The sequence below is a fragment of the Carassius carassius genome, unplaced genomic scaffold (genome assembly GCF_963082965.1).
Source record: "Carassius carassius unplaced genomic scaffold, fCarCar2.1 SCAFFOLD_97, whole genome shotgun sequence".
In the NCBI taxonomy this organism is placed as follows: Eukaryota; Metazoa; Chordata; class Actinopteri; order Cypriniformes; family Cyprinidae; genus Carassius; species Carassius carassius.
Window position 1 is genome coordinate 62,501 of NW_026775192.1, and position 21,301 is coordinate 83,801.

The window sequence follows — 21,301 nt, forward strand, 5'->3', positions numbered from 1 at the left end:
GGCCCGTCTCCACACACACACACACACACACACACACACACACACACACACACACACACACACACACACACACACACACACACACACTCTGTGCAGTGAGGACACAGTCGGAGCTCTCTCTCTCTCCAGCTGTGTTTGTGTCGGCCCGTCTCCACACACACACACACACACACACACACACACACACACACACTCTCTCTCTCTCCAGCTGTGTTTGTGTCGGCCCGTCTCCACACACACACACACACACACACTCTCTCTCTCCAGCTGTGTTTGTGTCGGCCCGTCTCCACACACAGACGGTGATCACTCAGACGATACTTCGTCAGGAGCTTTCTCTTACTATAGTCTTTAATTTTGATCAAGTAAGGTGCCAATTGATAGCCAGTCTTTAATCTATAGAAGTATTTTAATTTGTTAATTTGTTCTACTTTGACCTGCCAATCATAGATGTATTCTTCCTGGGTTAGTTTTACAATTTCTTTAACTTTTGCGTGTCTTAATTGAATGGTTGAGCTGAGTTGGTGTTTTTCCACTAAATAGTGCGTGGGGTCACTCTCTGGGTGTCCTGTCCTGTACATAAGAGCGCAGTGATGGTAATCATCTGTCCGTGTGTCTGATAGATGGAACCAGAACTTGGCTGTTCTCTTCTGGATCTCTGCTAGAAGAGGGAATCTGCCCAGTTCTGCCCTGCAGCCGAGACTAGGGGCGTTTCTGTGAAGTCCCAGGATGTTCTTGCAGAACTCCAGGTGGAACATTTCAGTGGGTCTTTTATCCCACGATGTGTAGTTTAATTTAAATTTGGGGCCCCAGATCTCACAACCGTATAGAAGAATGGGTTTGATGATGCTGTCGAAGATTTTTAGCCATAATTTAATAGGTGGGTTGAATTTGAACAAAGATTTTCTAATAGTGTAATAAGCCCTGCGTGCCTTATCAGTCAGATGTTTTATTGCCAGGTCAAACTGACCAGAAGCTGAGATAGTGAGACCCAAATAATTATAACACGTCACATGATTAAGAAGTGTTCCCCCGATTGTAAAACTATATTTTTTGTCAGTAAGCCGAGGTTTTTTCTGAAAGATGATAATTTTGGATTTCTCCATGTTTATTGGTAAGGCCCAGTCTCTACTGTAATCTTCTAAAAGCGAGAGGCTTTGGTGTAGCCCCTCTTCATGAGGTGACAAGAGCAGAAGATCGTCAGCGTACAGGAGACATTTGATTTCTCTGCCCTCGAGGGTCAGACCAGGGCAAGGGGACTTCTCAAGTGCTGATGCCAGTTCATTAATATAGATATTAAACAGAGTCGGGCTGAGGCTACAGCCTTGACGCACTCCTTTATTCTGACTGAAATAATCAGTACGTCTGTCGTTGATCTTGACACAGCATTTGTTCCCGTTGTATATGTCCTTTATGATGTCATATGTCTTTCCTCCTATTCCGCTCTGAATCAGTTTTAGAAAAAGTCCATTGTGCCATACCGAATCAAAGGCTTTTTTAAAATCAATGAAGCAGCCAAATATTTTTCCTTGTTTTGTTTGATGAACATATTTTTCTATGAGTGTGTGGAGTGTGTAAATGTGATTTGAAGTTCTCTGTTTTGGCATAAATCCAATTTGACAATTGTTTAAAATCTTGTGTTCTTGGATGAACTGAATTAATCTCTCATTGATGATGGAGCAGAATAGTTTTCCGAGGTTACTGCTCACTGTGATGCCTCTATAATTATTTGGGTCATACTTTTCACCTTGTTTAAAAATCGGGGTTATCACGTTCTCTTTCCAGATCTCAGGAAAGTGTCCAGATTTTAATAAGAGATTGAATAATGTTAGGATAGCAAGTCTCAGTTTGGGGCTGCTGTGTTTCAGCATTTCATTAGAAATTCCATCTAAGCCACTTGATTTCTTATTTTTGAGGGATTTCATCTTCTCTGTCAGTTCAGTTAATTCTATGGGCTTGTCTAAATGATTGAGCTGCTCTTTTCTCGTGTATTCCAGGTTATTTAGTTGGGAGGTCAGATGTTTTTGGGCGAGGGTTGGTTCGTTTAGAGAATAGAGTTTTCTGAAATGTTCAGTCCAGATGTTTGGGTCATAGATGGGAAGGTGTTTGGCCTCTTTGGATTTATCTAAATTATTCCATAAATCCCAAAAAGAATTTTGATCGATTGCTTCTTCAATTTTGTTTATTTTAATTTTTATGTGGTCAGTTTTCTTCTGTATTAATAGTGACTTGTATAGTTTGAGCATTTCTTGATATGTGGCTCGTATTTGTTGGTTTGCAGGGTCTCTGTGTTTTTTATTTGATAATGATCTTAATTCTTTTCTTAGTTTTTGACAATCTTTATCAAACCAAGCATCTTTAGCGATTTCTTTTTTACATCGGTAATTTGTTCTTTTTCTGAGGGCTTTTCTGACCACTGTAGAAAAGATTTGAGTTAACTGTTTAGTTGCTAAATTGATACTTCTCTTCTCTACACTAAATGTAGTCAGGAGAAATGAGTCTATCATGTTCTCAGCGTGGGTGCTGTGGAGCGCAGCTTCATACTGGGCAGGACTGTCTTTACTCCATATAAATTTGGGGGGGAGCGGATATAATTGAACTTTCTGTTCAGAAGATGGCAGATGATTCCCTGACCTGTTGAGACTGAGGACTATGTGACTGTGGTCTGATAATGGCAGCTGTGGCATCACTGTGAAATAGTTGATCTGACTCTGGTCTAGATCTGTGATGGCGTAATCTACTGTGCTGCTGCCCAGATGTGAGCTGTATGTACATCGGCCCAGAGAGTCACCCGTCATTCTGCCATTCACTATGTACAGGCCCAGGCTTTTGCAGAGCTGCAGGACTTGTTTTCCATGTCTGTTAATCGTGTTGTCATAATTCTGGCGTGTTTTGGTAAAACCTTTTTGCTGATGATGAAGTGAACTGTTAATATATTTGTCCCCATCAGAGCTGATGTAGTCCTGTTCCTTCCCCGTTCTGGCGTTCAGATCCCCCATTAATAGAACTGAACCTCTAGACTGGAAGTAATTGATCTCTGATTGTAGGGTTGAGAAGATGTCTTCATTATAATAAGGCGACTCATATGGGGGGATATATGTGGAACACAGGTACAGGTCCTCATCTAAACACAAAATCTCTTTTTGAATTTTTATCCAAATGTGTGTTTTTCCCTTTTTCATGGGCTGAATATACTGCCACAGATGGTGTTTAAACCAGACTCTGATTCCTCCTGAATCTCTTCCGTTTCTAACATCAGGCTGTTTGATTGAGGGGATGCGCAGCTCTCTGTAGTGTGAGGGGGGGGAGGTTTGAGAGTCTAAACGACTCCATGTCTCAAGTAAAATAATTATGTCTGAACTATGTACAGCGTTAATAAAATCAGGATTGGTACTTTTCTCTCCAAAAGCTGAAGAGAACATTCCTTGAATATTATAACTAGTTATTTTAAACGATGACATTGGGAAGTATTGCATTTACCAGAATAATGTATGAATTCATGAACAAATCATGTTTTAAAATATAAATTCATCAATTAAAAAAAAAAAAAAAAAAAAAAAAGGATTATATATATAAATAAAATATATATAATATATATATGATATAAACACATCACGAGTGAATGAGTTTTACAATTGTCAAATTTGAAAGTAAACAAGTAGAAATAAGTGAAATAAAAGTAATTAAGAAGTAATGGTAATTTTTAACTCCAGACACACTGTAAGTAGTTAAGCTAGTAGGTTGTCACAGATCATTTTCAGCATGTTTTTGATCTGGATCAGGTCTCTGGAGTCTGTTCTAGCTCGTCCTGCTGCTACAGCGGCGTAGCTGTCTGACTGAAGCACTCTTACCCTCTCCTCGTGATCACCGAGCGTCTTCGGAGGGGGGCGCAGGGCTGTCTCCTTGATGCTCTTAGCAAACAGTCTCATTCCCTCTCGATGGATGTGGATGTGGTCATATAGATGCTCATGGGTGATGCGCTGATGGTCAGCTATGTGGACATTTGTCATTGAAGCACAGATTCCAGCTATCTTCTCATTGATGGAGTTGATGATGTTTTGTGGCACGTCTCTGCGAGGTAGAAGGGTCGAGATGATGATTTTGGCTCTGGGGTAGATCCTGCTAGCTGTTTGCACTACGTTGGTCAGGGCTTTAGTGACATCTATGTTTCTAGCACTGAGGTCGTTTGTCCCGGTGTGGAGAATGATGTGTGACGGTGCACCGAACCCACCGTCTCGCAGCAGCCTCACAGCTGAGTGTGACGTGGGACACCAGAACTTCTTCACAGATCTCCCCGGAAACAGTCGTCTGGGGTCGAGATGATGGCCGTTGGAATCACAGAGTATAATGATGTTGTCTTGACTCTTCTGTTCTCTGCTGGTGCTCCTGAATGGTGCAGGTGGAGGACTCTGTGTACTGCTGCTGCTCTCTTTCCTCTTGAGCTTGTGAGCGGTTGCAGGAGTGAAGGAGCTCTGAGACGGTGAGCTGACACACTGCTGCTGTTGAGTGGTGTTTGTGCTGTGTGTTTGGGTGCTGACACTCTCTTGGTGTTGTCTTGTGTGGAGCTGGTTTCTGGTCTCCTCCAGCAGTCTCTCCAGTGTGTGGCTGTGTTGTGCTCTTCTCTCACCCTCCTCAGCTCTTGGTGCAGCTCTTGATTGTCCTCCTCCAGTTGTTTTACAGCAGAGCAGAGCTGCTGTATTTGTTGCACACTGTGGTGGCTGGTCAGGTTTAGCAGATGATGGAGGCTGTTGGTAGTTTCCTCTTTAAACAGACAGAAGTGCTGCTCCAGCTCAGCGATGTTATCTCTCAAAGCCTTGATCTTAGGAGACGCAGGAGTGCTGGAGTGTCTGTGTGTTTGAGGAGTTCCTGAGCTGCTGTCAGAGATGGTAACGGAGCTGGTGCTGGGCACTGTGTGGCTCTTCATTTCAGGATCTTGTTTTATCTTCTGAACCTGGTGTTTAAGGTTTCTGAAGCTCCTCTGGAATTCACTGAGGCTGGTTTCTGCTCCCTGGACCATGACTGTGCCATTATGGTAAAGATTCACAGTCAGCTTTGTGTCGTTCTCTCCTTCCAGAGTGAGTTGTCTGCCTTTGCTGATGCCTCCTTTCCTCACACATGTCATGTTTGAGCAGAGGACGGTGTGCCAGGATGATGTCTGTTCAGTGAAGAACAGCAGGTTACACAGCACTCTGCTGTTTTCTGCTCCACTGTAGTCAGATAGCAGAATCTCTGGGTTCTCCCTCAGCATAATCTCTTTCATCTTTTTCTTGTCTTTTGTAGATTTAATTTCTGCTGGATAGATTATCTCCAACTCCTCTTCATTTTTGAAAAATGCCTCTGCTTTAGTGAGGCCCATGTTGTTCTAACTGAACTAACTGTCACAGAATGTCAGCTTGGCTAACAGTTAACTGCTACAGTGACTTTATATGTCGTTTTTAGTTGATGACAATCTTTTTAAGAGGTCTTACCTTAGAAATCTTCTGCCTCTATTGTTCACAAATAAATGTCCAATTAACTAATTATGATTTGGTTCATGAAAAAATCCATTATCTGGCAAAAATGATGTTGAAATCAGGAGCTGGTATTTCTGCTGCCAACTGCCATCGTAACCGTGGTAACTCTCTCTCAGTCTCTCTCTCTCTCTCAGTCTCTCTCTGTCTCTCTCTCAGTCTCTCTCTCTCTCTCTCTCTCTCTCTCTCAGTCTCTCTCTCTCTCAGTCTCTCTCTCTCTCTCTCTCTCTCAGTCTCTCTCTCTCTCAGTCTCTCTCTCTCTCTCTCTCTCTGTCTCTCTCTGTCTCTCTCTGTTTCTCTCTCTCTGTCTCTCTCTCTGTCTCTCTCTCTCTCTCTCTCTCTCAGTCTCTCTCTCTCTCTCTCTCAGTGTCTCTCTCTCTCTCTCTCTCTCTCTGTCTCTCTCTGTCTCTCTCTCTGTCTCTCTGTCTCTCTCTCTGTCTCTCTCTCTCTCTCTCTCTCTGTCTCTCTCTCTGTCTCTCTCTCTGTCTCTCTCTCTCTCTCTGTCTCTGTCTCTCTCACTCTCTCTCTCTCACTCTCTCTCTCTCTCTGTCTCTCTCTCTCTCTGTCTCTCTCTGTCTCTCTCTCTGTCTCTCTCTCTCTCTGTCTCTCTCTCTCTCTCTCTCTGTCTCTCTCTCTCTCTCTCTCTCTCTCTGTCTCTCTCTCTCTCTCTCTCTCTCTCTCAGTCTCTCTCTCTCTCTCTGTCTCTGTCTCTGTCTCTCTCACTCTCTCTGTCTCTCTCTCTCTCTCTGTCTCTGTCTCTGTCTCTCTCACTCTCTCTCTCTCTGTCTCTCTCTCTCTCTCTCTCTCAGTCTCTCTCTCTCTCTCTCTCTGTCTCTGTCTCTCTCTCAGTCTCTCTCTCTCTCTCTCTCTCTCTCTCTCTCTGTCTCTCTCTCTCTCTCAGTCTCTCTCTCTCTCTCTCTCAGTCTCTCTCTCTCTCTCTCTCTGTCTCTGTCTCTCTCACTCTCTCTCTCTCACTCTCTCTCTCTCTCTCTGTCTCTGTCTCTCTCTCAGTCTCTCTCTCTCTCACTCTCACTCTCTCTCTGTCTCTGTCTCTCTCTCAGTCTCTCTCTCTCTCACTCTCACTCTCTCTCTGTCTCTGTCTCTCTCTCAGTCTCTCTCTCTCTCTCTCTCTCTCTCTCTTGTGTCTCTCTCTGTCCGTAGGCTGCTGTAAAGAAGTGAAAAGCCTTTTCATGCTGTCTGTAATTACTGTCTGCTGCAGTAGAGATGAGGCAGTGCTGCTTTACTGCTGCTTTACTGCTCACTTACACTGTTATTTACCGCACTACTGCTCAGCTGCTGCTCTCCATACTTTAAAAGATGCATGATTGTTGAAAAGAACAGTTTAACATGCCAAAGTGTAACAAACAAATAGCCAGCCATCACTGTTAGAGCAGGAGAAATCCAGTTTTTCCTTCACCGCTTGATCATTTACAGAAAATTGTGATGTGTTGATTGCAAAACATGTATTTCCACAGAATGACTCTGGAGAATAGTTTGCCATTGAGTCCTGTTCTGTCTCTGTCTCAGACTCTCAGATGGACCAGACTGTGGAGCTTTTGAAGCCGTCGGCGTTTGACCACATTCCCACAGGTAACTGTCTAATCTTCATGAGGATTCTTTAGCAGGAACACTGCGGTGTGGAGACAAAACATGCTAAATACAAATTAAATGGTAACAAATGTAGTGGATTGGTAGAATATCCATATAAATGAACTTTTCTGACTGAAGGAAACACAGCCTAAATTTACATTTACATTTACATTTAATCATTTAGCAGACGCTTTTATCCAAAGCGACTTACAAATGAGAACAACAGAAGCAGTCAGGTCAACAAGAGAACAACAACAGTATACAAGTGCCATGACAAGTCTCAGTTAGTCTAGTATAGAACGCATTAGGTTTTTTTTTTTTTTTTTTTTAAATTAAAAGACAAGAAAAGGAAAAGTGCTAGTGTTAGTTGGTTAAGTGCAGGCGAAAAAGATGAGTCTTTAGCTGTTTCTTGAAAATGAGTAAAGACTCAGCTGTACGAATTGAGATTGGGAGGTCATTCCACCAGCTGGGGACAGTCCAGGAAAAGGTCCTTGAGAGTGATTTTGAACTTCTTTGGGATGGTACCACAAGGCGTCGATCACTTGCAGAGCGCAAACTTCTGGAGGGCACATAAGATTTAACCAATGAGTTTAGGTAAGTTGGTGCCGTGCCAGTGGTCGTCTTGTAGGCTAGCATCAGTACCTTGAATTTGATGCGAGCAGCTACTGGTAGCCAGTGTAACCTGATGAGGAGCGGAGTAACGTGAGCTTTCTTTGGCTCATTGAAGACAACCCTCGCTGCTGCATTCTGAATCAATTGCAGAGGCTTGACAGTACATGCAGGAAGGCCCGCCAGGAGAGCATTACAATAGTCCAGTCTGGAGAGAACAAGAGCTTGGACAAGAAGTTGGGTTGCTTGCTCTGACAGGAAGGGTCTAATCTTCCTAATGTTGTATAAGGCAAACCTGCAGGACCGGGTAGTTGTAGCAATGTGGTCTGTGAAGCTTAACTGATGATCCATCACAACTCCTAGGTTTCTAGCTGTCCTCGAAGGAGTAATGGTTGATGAGCCCAGCTGTATAGAGAAGTTGTGATGAAGCAATGGGTTAGCTGGAATCACCAGGAGTTCTGTCTTCGTAAGGTTAAGCTGAAGGTGATGGTCATTCATCCAGCTAGAGATGTCACTCAGACAGGCTGAAATGCGAGCAGCTACCGTCGGGTCATCTGGTTGGAATGAGAGGTAGAGTTGGGTGTCATCAGCGTAGCAGTGATAAGAAAAGCCATGCTTCTGAATGACAGATCCTAATGATGTCATGTAGATGGAGAAGAGAAGTGGTCCAAGTACTGAGCCTTGAGGAACCCCAGTAGCAAGGTGGTGTGACTTTGAAACATCACCCCTCCAAGACACACTGAAGGATCTGTCAGAGAGGTAGGACTTAACCCACAGGAGTGCTGTTCCAGAGATGCCCATCTTTCTGAGGGTGGACAGGAGAATCTGGTGATTAACAGTGTCAAAAGCAGCAGAAAGGTCCAGTAAGATGAGTACCGAGGATTTTGAAGCTGCTCTTGCTAGTCGCAGGGCTTCAGTAACCGAGAGCAGAGCAGTCTCAGTTGAGTGGCCACTTTTGAAGCCAGATTGGTTGCTGTCCAGGAGGTTGTTCTGTACAAGGAATATAGAAAACTGGTTGAACACAGCTCGCTCAAGTGTCTTTGCAATAAATGGAAGAAGGGATACCGGTCTGTAGTTTTCAAGAAGCGCTGGATTTAGTGATGGTTTCTTGAGCAGTGGGCTTACCCGAGCCTGCTTGAATGCTGAGGGAAATGTTCCAGAGTGAAGAGAGGAGTTGATAACGTGAGTAAGCAAAGGTATGACTGAAGAAGAGATCGCTTGAAGGAGGTGAGTGGGGATCGGATCAAGTGGACAAGTAGTAGGATGATTGGACAGGAGAAGTTCGGAGACGTCCATCTCTGAGAGTGGGGAGAAGGAGGAGAAAGAGTGTGCATCGGTCATTGTGAAGTTGTCCTCAGTCTGCGGTGTGGAGAATTGGCCGCTGATGGATCTCGTCTTATTTGTGAAGAAAACTGCAAAGTCGTCCGCTGTAAGAGTCGAAGGAGGAGGTGGTGGCGGTGGATCAAGAAGAGAAGAGAAAGTCTTGAAGAGTGTCCGAGCGTCACAACAGCTGTTAATTTTGTTGTGGTAGTAGGATGTTTTAGCCGTGAAGACATTTGCAGAGAAGGAAGAGAGGAGAGACTGATACACACTGAGGTCTGTAGAGTTTCTTGATTTCTGCCATTTCCTCTCTGCAGCCCTGAGTTTAGAGCGATGTTCACGGAGAACCTCAGACAGCCAGGGGGCAGATGGGGCAGTGCGTGCTGGTCTAGACAACAGTGGGCAAAAGTTGTCCAAGCAAGATGTTAAAGTGGAGCAAAGAGTGTCCGTAGCGCTGTTCGTGTCCAGAGCAGAGAACTGAGAGAGTGCATTGTCTAGTTGTTCATTGTCAAAGGCTGTGTGAGTCCAATCCAACTGCATGGTATTTTGGCACGTGAATGATATGGTATATTCATTTCATCCCAGTGTAACGCCTGGATTTAGTGCACTGAATTATAGATTAGGTCTTAAGTAGCTTACAGAGATGGAGACAGAGGTGCAATACTGTTTCAAAACAGCAGTGTGAAAATTACCGTAATTATTTTGTGTCTTTGTTCAAACTTTACATTGATTCCCCAATGGACAAATGAAGCACAAGATCATATTGTTTTGAGGATGCTCCTCAGTGGTGTGTGTGATTTTGTGTTTTTGTTTCTGTGTGTGTTTCTGTGTGTGTGTGTGTGTGTGTGTGTGTGTGTGTGTGTGTGTGTGTGTGTGTGTGTGTGTGTGTGTGTGTGTGTGCGCGCGCGCGTGTGTGTGTAGGGAAAAGGGTAGGGAAATGTGTTTGCAGCCGTTGTGCATTGATCCTGTCGACTGGAGGACGAGCACACAGTTGTGTAGGACTAGTCCAGACCTGCTCACCTCTGATGAATGAAGCAGTCATCACGCAGGCCTTCTGTGTGTGTGTGTGTGTGTGTGTGTGCCCGTGTAATTGCACTCAATCACAATATTAATTTTTTGATTGCAATTTGCAAAGTAAATAATGTTGGCAACCAGGGCTATGAACTGGTTCAAGGAATGAAAACCGGAAACTAATGAAACTGAAAAGAAACTAAATCAAATTTTATGGGTCAAAACCGTAGACTGTATAAAAACATGGAGGTAATGTTAGGAAGAGACAGGAAGAGCATTTTTGAAGCCAAAGTGGGCAGAGTGGGCTGTCACCATCTTGTCCCCAGGAACCATTTTAACATGGCGAGTCTATGGGACTGATTTCCTTTTGGAACCGTCCTCTAGCGGCCAGTCGATGAGTTACAGTTTAAGTCACTTCCTTGTTGGCTTCACACAAGTCAAGTCAAGTCACCTTTATTTATATAGCGCTTTAAACAAAATACATTGCGTCAAAGCAACTGAACAACATTCATTAGGAAAACAGTGTCAATAATGCAAAATGATAGTTAAAGGCAGTTCATCATTGAATTCAGTGATGTCATCTCTGTTCAGTTAAATAGTGTCTGTGCATTTATTTGCAATCAAGTCAACGATATCGCTGTAGATGAAGTGACCCCAACTAAGCAAGCCAGAGGCAACAGCGGCAAGGAACCGAAACTCCATCGGTGACAGAATGGAGAAAAAAACCTTGGGAGAAACCAGGCTCAGTTGGGGGCCAGTTCTCCTCTGACCAGACGAAACCAGTAGTTCAATTCCAGACTGCAGCAAAGTCAGATTGTGCAGCAGAATCATCTGTTTCCTGTGGTCTTGTCCTGGTGCTCCTCTGAGACAAGGTCTTTACAGGGGATCTGTATCTGGGGCTCTAGTTGTCCTGGTCTCCGCTGTCTTTCAGGGATGTAGAGGTCCTTTCTAGGTGCTGATCCAGCATCTGGTCTGGATACGTACTGGATCCGGGTGACTGCAGTGACCCTCTGATCTGGACACAGACTGGATCTGGTGGCTACGGTGACCTCGGAACAAGAGAGAAACAGACAAATATTAGCGTAGATGCCATTCTTCTAAGTGTTCCCGGTTCCGGTTTACCTAATTAATGCAGCCTAAAAATCCTTTAACGGATTTGGATAATAAAAGCATATTAGTATGTTATGTGTATGCCAGGTTAAAGAGATGGGTCTTTAATCTAGATTTAAACTGCAAGAGTGTGTCTGCCTCCCGAACAATGTTAGGTAGGTTATTCCAGAGTTTAGGCGCCAAATAGGAAAAGGATCTGCCGCCCGCAGTTGATTTTGATATTCTAGGTATTATCAAATTGCCTGAGTTTTGAGAACGTAGCGGACGTAGAGGATTATAATGTAAAAGGAGCTCATTCAAATACTGAGGTGCTAAACCATTCAGGGCTTTATAAGTAATAAGCAATATTTTAAAATCTATGCGATGCTTGATAGGGAGCCAGTGCAGTGTTGACAGGACCGGGCTAATATGGTCATACTTCCTGGTTCTAGTAAGAACTCTTGCTGCTGCATTTTGGACTAGCTGTAGTTTGTTTACTAAGCGTGCAGAACAACCACCCAATAAAGCATTACAATAATCTAACCTTGAGGTCATAAATGCATGGATTAACATTTCTGCATTTGAGATTGAGAGCATAGGCCGTAATTTAGATATATTTTTGAGATGGAAAAATGCAGTTTTACAAATGCTAGAAACGTGGCTTTCTAAGGAAAGATTGCGATCAAATAGCACACCTAGGTTCCTAACTGATGATGAAGAATTGACAGAGCAACCATCAAGTCTTAGACAGTGTTCTAGGTTATTACAAGCGGAGTTTTTAGGTCCTATAATTAACACCTCTGTTTTTTCAGAATTTAGCAGTAAGAAATTACTCGTCATCCAGTTTTTTATATCGACTATGCATTCCATTAGTTTTTCAAACTGGTGTGTTTCACCGGGCCGCGAAGAAATATAGAGCTGAGTATCATCAGCATAACAGTGAAAGCTAACACCATGTTTCCTGATGATATATCCCAAGGGTAACATATAAAGCGTGAAGAGTAGCGGCCCTAGTACTGAGCCTTGAGGTACTCCATACTGCACTTGTGATCGATATGGTACATCTTCATTCACTGCTACGAACTGATGGCGGTCATGTAAGTATGATTTAAACCATGCACGAGAGAGCGGGAGCTTGCTGCTTGGTCAGAACAGAACTGAAAATTTTAAATGGCCATTAGCTGTTTAATAATGTTATTTTATTGTTCCATTTAATATTTGAAATTTGCTGTCATCCAATCAGGAATTCCAGTAGTACGGCTTGCTAACCAGTGAGAGAAATGCCCACTCAGCTGAGCTCATCATTAAGTTGAAATGGCAATGTACCGTCATTAGAGCTTATCCGAAGATAGTGTAAGAAGTACTCAACAGATCACACGCACCTGCTGTCCTTCTGTGAACAGAGAAAACAGAATGTAACTATAGGCTTACATAAAAAAGGAATATAGGCATATACACAAAATATATTTCACTTAAATCATTGACAGATTAACAAAATGAGAGAAGAAATTCGCTGAGTTACGGTTCACGACTCGTTTCAAAGTTCTCTGAAAGGAAAACGAGACCGCAGAAAGTAGTTTTCTTTATTTTGCAAAAGTTTGACAGTTTTGAATGTCTTTCTATCTACATTTACATTTTACATTGTCATTTTGCAGGCGCTTTTATCCAAAGCCACTTACAATTGGGGGATACATCAAGTAATTCTTCTTAAAGAGGCAAACAGAGACAGGAAGTGCTTGTAATACTAAGTTTTAGACATTGTTCAAATAAGTACAAGCTAGAAAAAGGAACAAATATAGAGAATGGTGTTTTTTTTTTTTTTTTTTTTTTTTTTTAACGATGAAGCCAAGTAGTTTTGAAAGAGATGAGTTTTCAGCTGTCGCTTAAAAGTTGTCAGGGATTCAGTATTTCGGATAGGGGTGTGAAGATCATTCCACCAGCCTGGAATGGTGAACGAGAATCTTCTGGAAAGCAGTTTTGAGCCTCTCTGTGATGGTACCACGAGGCGTCGCTCACTAGTGGATCTCAGACTTCTGGAGGGGATGTAGATTAGTAATAGTGAGTGGAAGTACACAGGTCCTGAGTCTGTGGATGTTGTATATGCAAGCATCAATGTCTTGAACTTGATGCGAGCCACAACCTGGAGCCAGTTCAAGGAGATAAAGAGAGGTGTGACATGGGCTCTTTTGAGCTTGTCTAAGACCATTTGTGCTGCTGCATTCTGAATCATTTGTAGAGGTTTGATTGTGATTGATGGAAGTCCAGCCAGAAGAGCATTGCAGTAGTCCAGCCTAAAAATGACAAGGGCCTGGATAAGAAGTTGTGCAGCATGCTCCGTTAGAAAGGGCCTGATCTTTCTGATGTTGTGCAGCGCAAACCTGCAAGATCAAGCAATCTTTGCAATGTGGTCTTTGAAGGTCAATTGGTCATCAAAGATTACACCAAGATTTCTGACCATGCTTGATGGGGTAATTGTAGAAGATCCTAGCTGGATGGAGAAATCATACTTTAGAGTTGGAGTGACAGGGAAGACAAGAAGCTCAGTCTTTGCCAGGTTGAGCTATAAGTGATATTCTATCATCCATGCTGAGATGTCCTCCAGGCAGCCTGAGATCCATGCAGCTACCGTTGGATCATCTGGTTGAATGGGAGATAGAGCTGTGTGTCATCAGCATAGTAATGGTAGGAGAATCCATGTGCCTGTATGATGGGACCCAGTGATGTAGTGTATATGGAGAAGAGGAGGGGTCCCAGAACTGATCCCTGAGGAACCCCAGTGACAAGTCGATGTGCTTTGGATACCTCCCCTCCCCAGGACATCCTGATAGACCTATCAGTGAGATAGGATTTAAACCAGAAAAGTGGAATTCCTGTGATGCCCATTGATGAGAGGACAGACAGAAGGATCTGATGAACAGCAGGCAGCGGAACACATGTGCGATATCAAAGATTACATTTATTCATTTAGCTGACGTTTTTATCCAAAGCGACTTACAATTGCTATATATGTCAGAGGTCGCACGCCTCTGGAGCAACTAGGGGTTAAGTGTCTTGCTCAGGGACACATTGGTGTCTCACAGTGGATTCAAACCCGGGTCTCTCACACCAAAGGCATGTGTCTTATCCACTGCGCCAACAGCACTCGCTTTTGATTAACAGTATCAAAAGCAGCAGATAGATCCAGAGGAATAAGAACTGATGATTTGGAATCCGCTTTTGCAATCCGCAGGGCTTCCGTGATTGACAGTAGCCCAGTCTCCGTTGAATGACCACTCCTGAAACCTGACTGGTTAGCATCCAGTTTGTTGTTCTGGGAAAGAAACAATGATATCTGGTTGAAATAAACTCTTTTGATGGTTTTCGCAATGAATGGAAGGAGAGAGACAGGTCTTTTTACTTTTACGGACTTTTAAATTAAATGTTCCTCCTGGTGGAATGACCTACCCAACTCAATCTGAGTCCTTAGCCATCTTCAAGAATCAGCTTAAAACCCATCTCTTCCATCTTTATTTGACCCTCTAACTTTAGCACTCACTATTCTAATTCTATTCTTAAAAAAAAATCAACTACCTTTCTAATCTTTTTGTATTCTATTTTCTTTTCATTTATTATGTAATTGTGTGTGTGTATATGTGTATACAAATCACTCTTGTTGGACTTATGTGTTTGTGTGTTTGCTTACATGATGCCTGTCAGCAGCAGTGGGTTGTTAACTGCTGCATGGCTCTGATGTCTGAGTCTGTGTCTTTGCCCTCGTCTCAGTGTGTTTTTGTCTTGTTTCTGCAGTGGAGCTGAGTTCCGCTCTGCCTGTGAGGATTCCTCCGGCCGCCATCCCCATGGAGCTGCGTGTGGAGCAGACACAGACGCTGGACTCGAGCCGCCGCCAGCAGCAGCTGCAGCACGAGATGCTGGCGCTCAAACACAAGCAGCAGCTGCAGCAGCAGGTCCTCGTCACTGAGTTCCAGCGGAAACACGAGCAGCTCTCGCGCCAACACGAGGCCCAGATACAGGAGCACATGAAGGTCAGGACCCAGCGCTGGTGGGATGTAGTGGTTAAAGCTGGTTAAAGTTTCTCAGGCTTAACTTTTCATGAAAGCTTCTATGAATCGACTGCTTCAAGTTCAAGTTGTGCTTTGTTGTCATTCCGCTACATATGTGGACATACAGTGGAACATAACGTTGCTACATAAATACAGACATACAACAATGAAGTATAACAATATAAACCTACACACAACTAACCTACTTTGACTATAAATATACTATATATAAATGTTTACCTATACATAAACTAAAAATACAAACTATACAAATGCTACACATAATCACTGTACCTACACACAACTAAACTCCTGACAGATTTTGAATAGGACTACACTATTTATAAATGTTTATACCAATGTTTAGACAATGGTTCCAGATTCAGTCGTTTCATCTCGTGTAGTGAGTCATGGCGGAGGACAGCCGATGCCAAGTCTGCGATGCTTCACGACGTCAACACAAAATCTAGCATGTTTATTTTTTTTTGTCATCAAGGAGTCAAAATCATATAATTTGGCAAAGTGAATGTCGTAACCGACAAAACAAAATCGTGTACCTGAACCTTACTTGAATGCTCACACACCCTACAGCACACTGACTACATACTGCATGCATGTGGTGTGTGTTTAGTGCTCTTCATGTGATGCTGGGTGTGTGTCGATCACATCCTGATGTCTCTTCATCTTTTAAATATGAAGTGTGGTATAGTCGTTCATTTCTACAGGTTTGCACAGGTGAAGGGCTTTACTGTAAACGTAACTGAAGATTTCAGTCATTTGGCAGGAGTTCACTGCCGCTGAGCACAAAATGCCCTTAAAGAAGAGAAAACATGGCCGATGTCCAGTTAAATGAATCAAATATTGTGCTGAACACAGTGGACGCTCAATGTTGTTGACTTGGTGAGCTGGGAAGCGGTTGGGCGGCCTGCAGACATGTTCTCTGTCCTTTGTACACACACTGGTGTTTATTAGTGTACTGACCCGTCTGTGGGTTCTGCTGGTTCTGGTTAGGATTAACCGTTTGTGGCAGCAGAACTCTGCAGAAGAAAATGAAACAATGCAATAAACTTCTAAATAATTGTATTGTGTGCAATATGGACGTACCAGTCGATCTCCACCAGCCGTTATCAGCCGTTCATCTCGTGTTCAGATGATGGTTAAAATCAAGACCTAGTCATATGGATTTGTAGTCCTGTTGCAGATCGCAGGTTCAGTCTGGAGTGACCTGAGCTGATCTGCTCAATGGTAATGCTTCATGAGCTGCAGCTCACTGGGTGTGTGTGTTTCTCTCCCCAGCATCAGCAGGAGCTTCTGGAGCAGGAGATGGAGAAACAGCAGAGAGAGCAGAAGCTCCAGCTCCTCAAGAACAAAGAACGTGGCCAGGAGAGTGAGTTCACTATAAATCTCAGTCTGTTTTTCACGGTGTTACTTCTAATTAAAAGAATACTTTTGATGCCAGAAATGTTAACAAAGCTGTGATCAGGACTGACTCTCTCTGGCAGTCTCTCTTTGGTAAATCCTGTGTCTGCTGTGAACAGGTGCAGTGGCCAGTACTGAGGTCAAGATGCGTCTGCAGGAGTTTGTTCTGAATAAAAAGAAAGCGCTCGCTCAGCGCAGTCTCAACCAGTGCATCTCCAACAACCCACGCTACTGGAGCGGGTAAGAAACATCACACTCAGTGCAACTTCTGATCTAAGGACATTTAGTGTTAGTTATTCAAGTACAAACAGATGAAAACATTGATCCGAGTGACAAACAGTTCAACAGACTTGATGATGAGATCAGATCAATCCATAATCTATAAACGATTAGATTTTGGAATCAGCAATATTTGTGGTATCAAAATACACTAACACATAGGCTATCTGGCTTTAATGTGTCAGGCAGCTCATAAAGATGGGGAAAGTGCAGGGAAAATGGGATTTGACCCTGCAGCTGATGTTACATGAACATAACCCTAACACACAGCAGTGCATAACTACAGGGATCCATGTGGCTGAGCTTTATTCAGATGATAAACCTGAAGAGACTGTATCGTTTTTTTTCCATCACTTTTCCTCTTTCTCACTGTCTGTCTGCTTTTTCTGTTCAGGAAAACTCAGCACAGTTCTTTGGATCAGAGCTCCCCTCCTCAGACCAGTGTTAGTACCTACAACCATCCTGTCATGGGCGTCTACGACTCCAAAGATGACTTTCCACTGCGCAAAACAGGTGCTTCACGCAACACGCTGCAACAGTGCTGTTTGGTTAGGTTTTTGTGTTGCGTGACTTTTGGCATGAAAGGATCCTAACCCTTCAGAGGAAGCCGGCGCTACTTGTACCATATAATTATTCACTTAGTGGTGAAACTGGTGTGATGCTGTTGACTCGAGGCCGGCGCTAGATATGAGCCACAGTTTACTCTGGCCAGCAGCAGCACATTCCTGTGTGTGTGTGTGTGTGTGTGTGTGTGTGTGTGTGTGTGTGTGTGTGTGTGTGTGTGTGAGAGAGAGAGAGAGTGTGTGTGTGTGTGTGTGTGTGTCAGCGAGTGAATGAGTGTGTGTGTGTGTGTGTGAGAGAGAGACTGGATCACTCAGTCTGAAAAGAGTGTGTTTGGGTTGAGAGTTGAGTTGAGAGCTGCAGCAGTTTTAGTTTTGATGAATACAATTTGATATATAGTCTTGATGGCTCGTTGCTGTAGATCCTCAATAACAAAGTTTAATTTCGGCTGTTTAGGTGGCTTATTTTCAGATTCATATGTTTCTGTCAGATATATTCCTGCAGCAAAATGGACTTTCCCAACATGTGATAACAGCCAAACAGTGACTGACAGGAGTGGAACATGATCTCGCTGTAGACTGTGGTTCGTGTGTGTGATGAAGATGAAGCCGTCCTGTAGGTGGAAACGATCGGATGCCTCGTCCCTGAGCAGCTGCTCTTCGCAATATCCTGATTCATTTTCTGCACTTTTCCCAACTAGTGAGGAGTTTGTGGAATTTGCTTATGTTAATGAAAACTGTTCGTTAGGAGCCTCCTGTTTTTCATAGAGCCACGAGCATCATTTCCAGTAACGACCGAATGAATAGAGAGCAGGATAACAGCTGAATGAATAGACCTTTTCTTCCAGTGCTGAGATTCTGACTTCATTTAAGATGTCAAACGTAGGCAAATAAATGGATTGAGGATGGAGAATGCTTAGACTTACTCCTTACGTCATTTAATCATCATCTGAAATGAAAATCAAATGAGAGAACATGCCACGTCACACACGTGCTGAAGAAAAAACGTTCGTTGATGAGTAGCAGTCGAGGTGTTGCTCTTCTAGTTAACTTCGCATTACATCTGCTGCTGCTCATACTGGACAAATGCTTTTTCGTCCAAAGCATCTGAATGACAGCAAAACTTCTGTGGACGTGCTCATAGTAACTTGCCAAAGCTCATGTAGTGAAAGGCAGCAGTTTTTGTCCTAACTTGTTGTGACGGCGACATGTAAAATTTCTGTTTTAGAAATGTTTTCCATTTCCACGAAACAACAAACTATATGACAGTGATAATCTCACATACTTATTATGTGCTTTATTCCAAATTAAACGTGTCTATGTGAGTTTGAATATAATTTTGCATGACATTTATAGCCATACTGAGTCATACATGACAACAATAGATTGTTTTCCTCAGATCTTGAAAATAAATTAAAACAAACTTGTACGTTAAAACTGAACTCACTGCAAACCAATGAGTGTATTACATAACAAAGATGGTATCAGTTCTCAGTATGTACTTGTAATGATGTTAAAAAGGTTTGATATTTATGAATTAGATTATAAATTGGATTTAAAAATTTTGCCCATTTCATTGCGAATTCAGTTCGCTTCCAGAGAGGCTCTGCCCACACGCGCTTCTGATTGGCTGTGATATTTGATTGATTCTGTCACGTCTGTGGACACACAAATTGCTTGTCGCTGGTGTCTTGTTGAGCTTCCTGTCATTGTGTCTGTCATTGCAGCATCTGAACCGAACCTGAAGCTGCGTTCGCGTCTGAAGCAGAAGGTGTCGGAGCGGAGGAGCAGCCCGTTACTGCGCCACAAAGACAGTCCCATCAGCACGCTCAAGAAACGCTCTCTGGACATGACAGGTGATGCTCGAGACACGCTCGCATGTGCTTGAGTGACTGCTTTCACACAGACAAACTCTGTCTCTTGCTCTGACATCTGTAGATTCGGCGTGTAGCAGCGCTCCTGGTTCAGGACCCAGTTCCCCAAACAACAGCTCACACGGAAACCTGTGCGAGAATGGCATCAGCGTGACTGAGGTGAGGCTAGTTTACTAGATCAATTTGTGTGTGTGTGTGTGTGTGTGTGTGTGTGCGCGTGTGTGTGTGTGTTGTAACACAGAATCAGAATTCGCCAGGTGTGCACAAACACACAAGAAATTTGTGCACCTGGTACATACATACATGGATGCATACATACACATTTGACATGAGAACAGAATAAAAAAAAATAATAAGTAAGACTTAGCAATAAACTGTGTGTATGAATCTGGAACAGTAGATTGATTTATGTACAGATTTGTGCAATTTTATTCTATTTAGAACTGTATAAATACAGAGATATGTATATGAATTTACATAATACTTGAGGAAGGCAATAATTTAAGATTTAGAATGATTTACGGAAATGTTAGCTGTTCAAGCTGGGGATGGCATGGGGGAGAAAACTGTTTTTATGTCTAGATGTTCTAGTGCCCAAAGATCTGTAGCGTCTGCCTGAGGGGAGAAGTGCAAACAGGTTGTGTCCGGGGTGAGAGGGGTCTGTGATGATGTTACCTGACCTTTTCTACACTCTGGAGTTGTACAAGTCCTGAAGACTGGGCAGGTGCACACTAGGGCTGCAACTAACGATTATTTTGATAATCGATTAATCTGTCGATTATTTTTACGATTAATCGGTTTATGTACTTATATTTGAGTGTTTTCCATTTTTTCCCCAAGTAAATTATTAATAAATGGTCTTTATCCTTCAGCATAGATTTTTAAGAGCTTTTAACCATTTTGCACTGTCATATCCTTATCAAAAATATACCTGGAGTTGTTTTATTGTGTTAGTAATCCTTTGTCGAACTCTTCTGCAATCAGAACACTGACCCATACTCTAGCAAATTTCACAAGGAGATTTCAAATAATGTTTTCACCATGGCAGTCCTTAGAGCTCCTAAAGTAGTTTAACATCCCGAACGAAGCTTATTAAGGAATCTTTCAGAACATATTTTCACGAAGAATAAGGATAAAACAGAATAAAATTGCAGTGCATTGTATTTTATTATTTACTGGGAAACAGCTTTATAGCTTTTGCTGTGAAATTGTAAACAATCCTTCGAAAAAAGTGCCAGTGGCATGAAACCTGAATGGAACTCACAATTTAAAATTAAAATCCATCAGAAGGTTGTCCAGAAGAAAAAAAAAATAGGACACACTGAAATAGGAAATTTCAGCAAAGGATAAATGGATTTGCAGCTCAAAAATCGCTTGCAGTAGCTCTGCTACTAAATTTATTTCAAAATGGAAATCCATATACAACTATGATCAGCTGTCCCTTTCATCTTGACTGAGCTTTTAACGTTGTTACAGGGAAGGATGAAGCTGATTGGTTAGTTCTTGTCACATGACACGCGGAGCGCTTGCGGCATTCTGAAAAGTTGAAATGTTTTAACTCGATGCGGTGCGGTGTTGGAAATAACGAACTTGAGCGCGCAAAAGACGCGATATGTGAACGGTCCCTTAAACAGTGCAGTAGTGCAGAGTTTACAGGTTACTCTTCTTTTTTGAAGGCTCAAAGTAAAGTACTCCCACATCCTGCTGAATGCTGCAGAGACGCTGTTCGGGAAGCACGTGACATAAAACGAGGCCAGCTATTGGCTATTCGCTACTTCTCCTGTTGTACTGGCTGAGTAAATCCTCCGGTGGCTCATTACTGCCACACTTTGGTCACCGCAGATTTGAAATATGTACGAAATGAGCCGCTTACGGCAAATAAAAGTTATTTAGCAACGAATCGATGACTAAATTAGTTGACAACTATTTTAATAATCGATTTTAATCGATTAAATCGATTCGTTGTTTCAGCTCTAGTGCACACCAATGATCCTTTCTGC

At 42.8% G+C, this 21,301-nt stretch overlaps 1 protein-coding gene across 7 annotated transcripts in view; it reads left to right on the forward strand.

Moving 5' to 3' along the window:
* The window catches only part of LOC132137533 (histone deacetylase 4-like), a 68,015-nt gene that overhangs the window by 25,501 nt on the left and 21,213 nt on the right, over positions 1-21,301 (forward strand). For 4 of the 7 annotated variants that reach the window (XM_059547569.1, XM_059547568.1, XM_059547571.1 and 1 more), the window contains exons 3-9: positions 7,038-7,100; positions 14,916-15,151; positions 16,466-16,556; positions 16,708-16,828; positions 17,262-17,380; positions 19,155-19,283; positions 19,366-19,460. In XM_059547569.1, coding sequence (XP_059403552.1) covers positions 7,038-7,100; positions 14,916-15,151; positions 16,466-16,556; positions 16,708-16,828; positions 17,262-17,380; positions 19,155-19,283; positions 19,366-19,460 — 854 coding nt within the window. The remainder of the gene's footprint in view (positions 1-7,037; positions 7,101-14,915; positions 15,152-16,465; positions 16,557-16,707; positions 16,829-17,261; positions 17,381-19,154; positions 19,284-19,365; positions 19,461-21,301) is intronic. The other 3 variants (XM_059547572.1, XM_059547573.1, XM_059547574.1) reach the window with 1 other exon arrangement.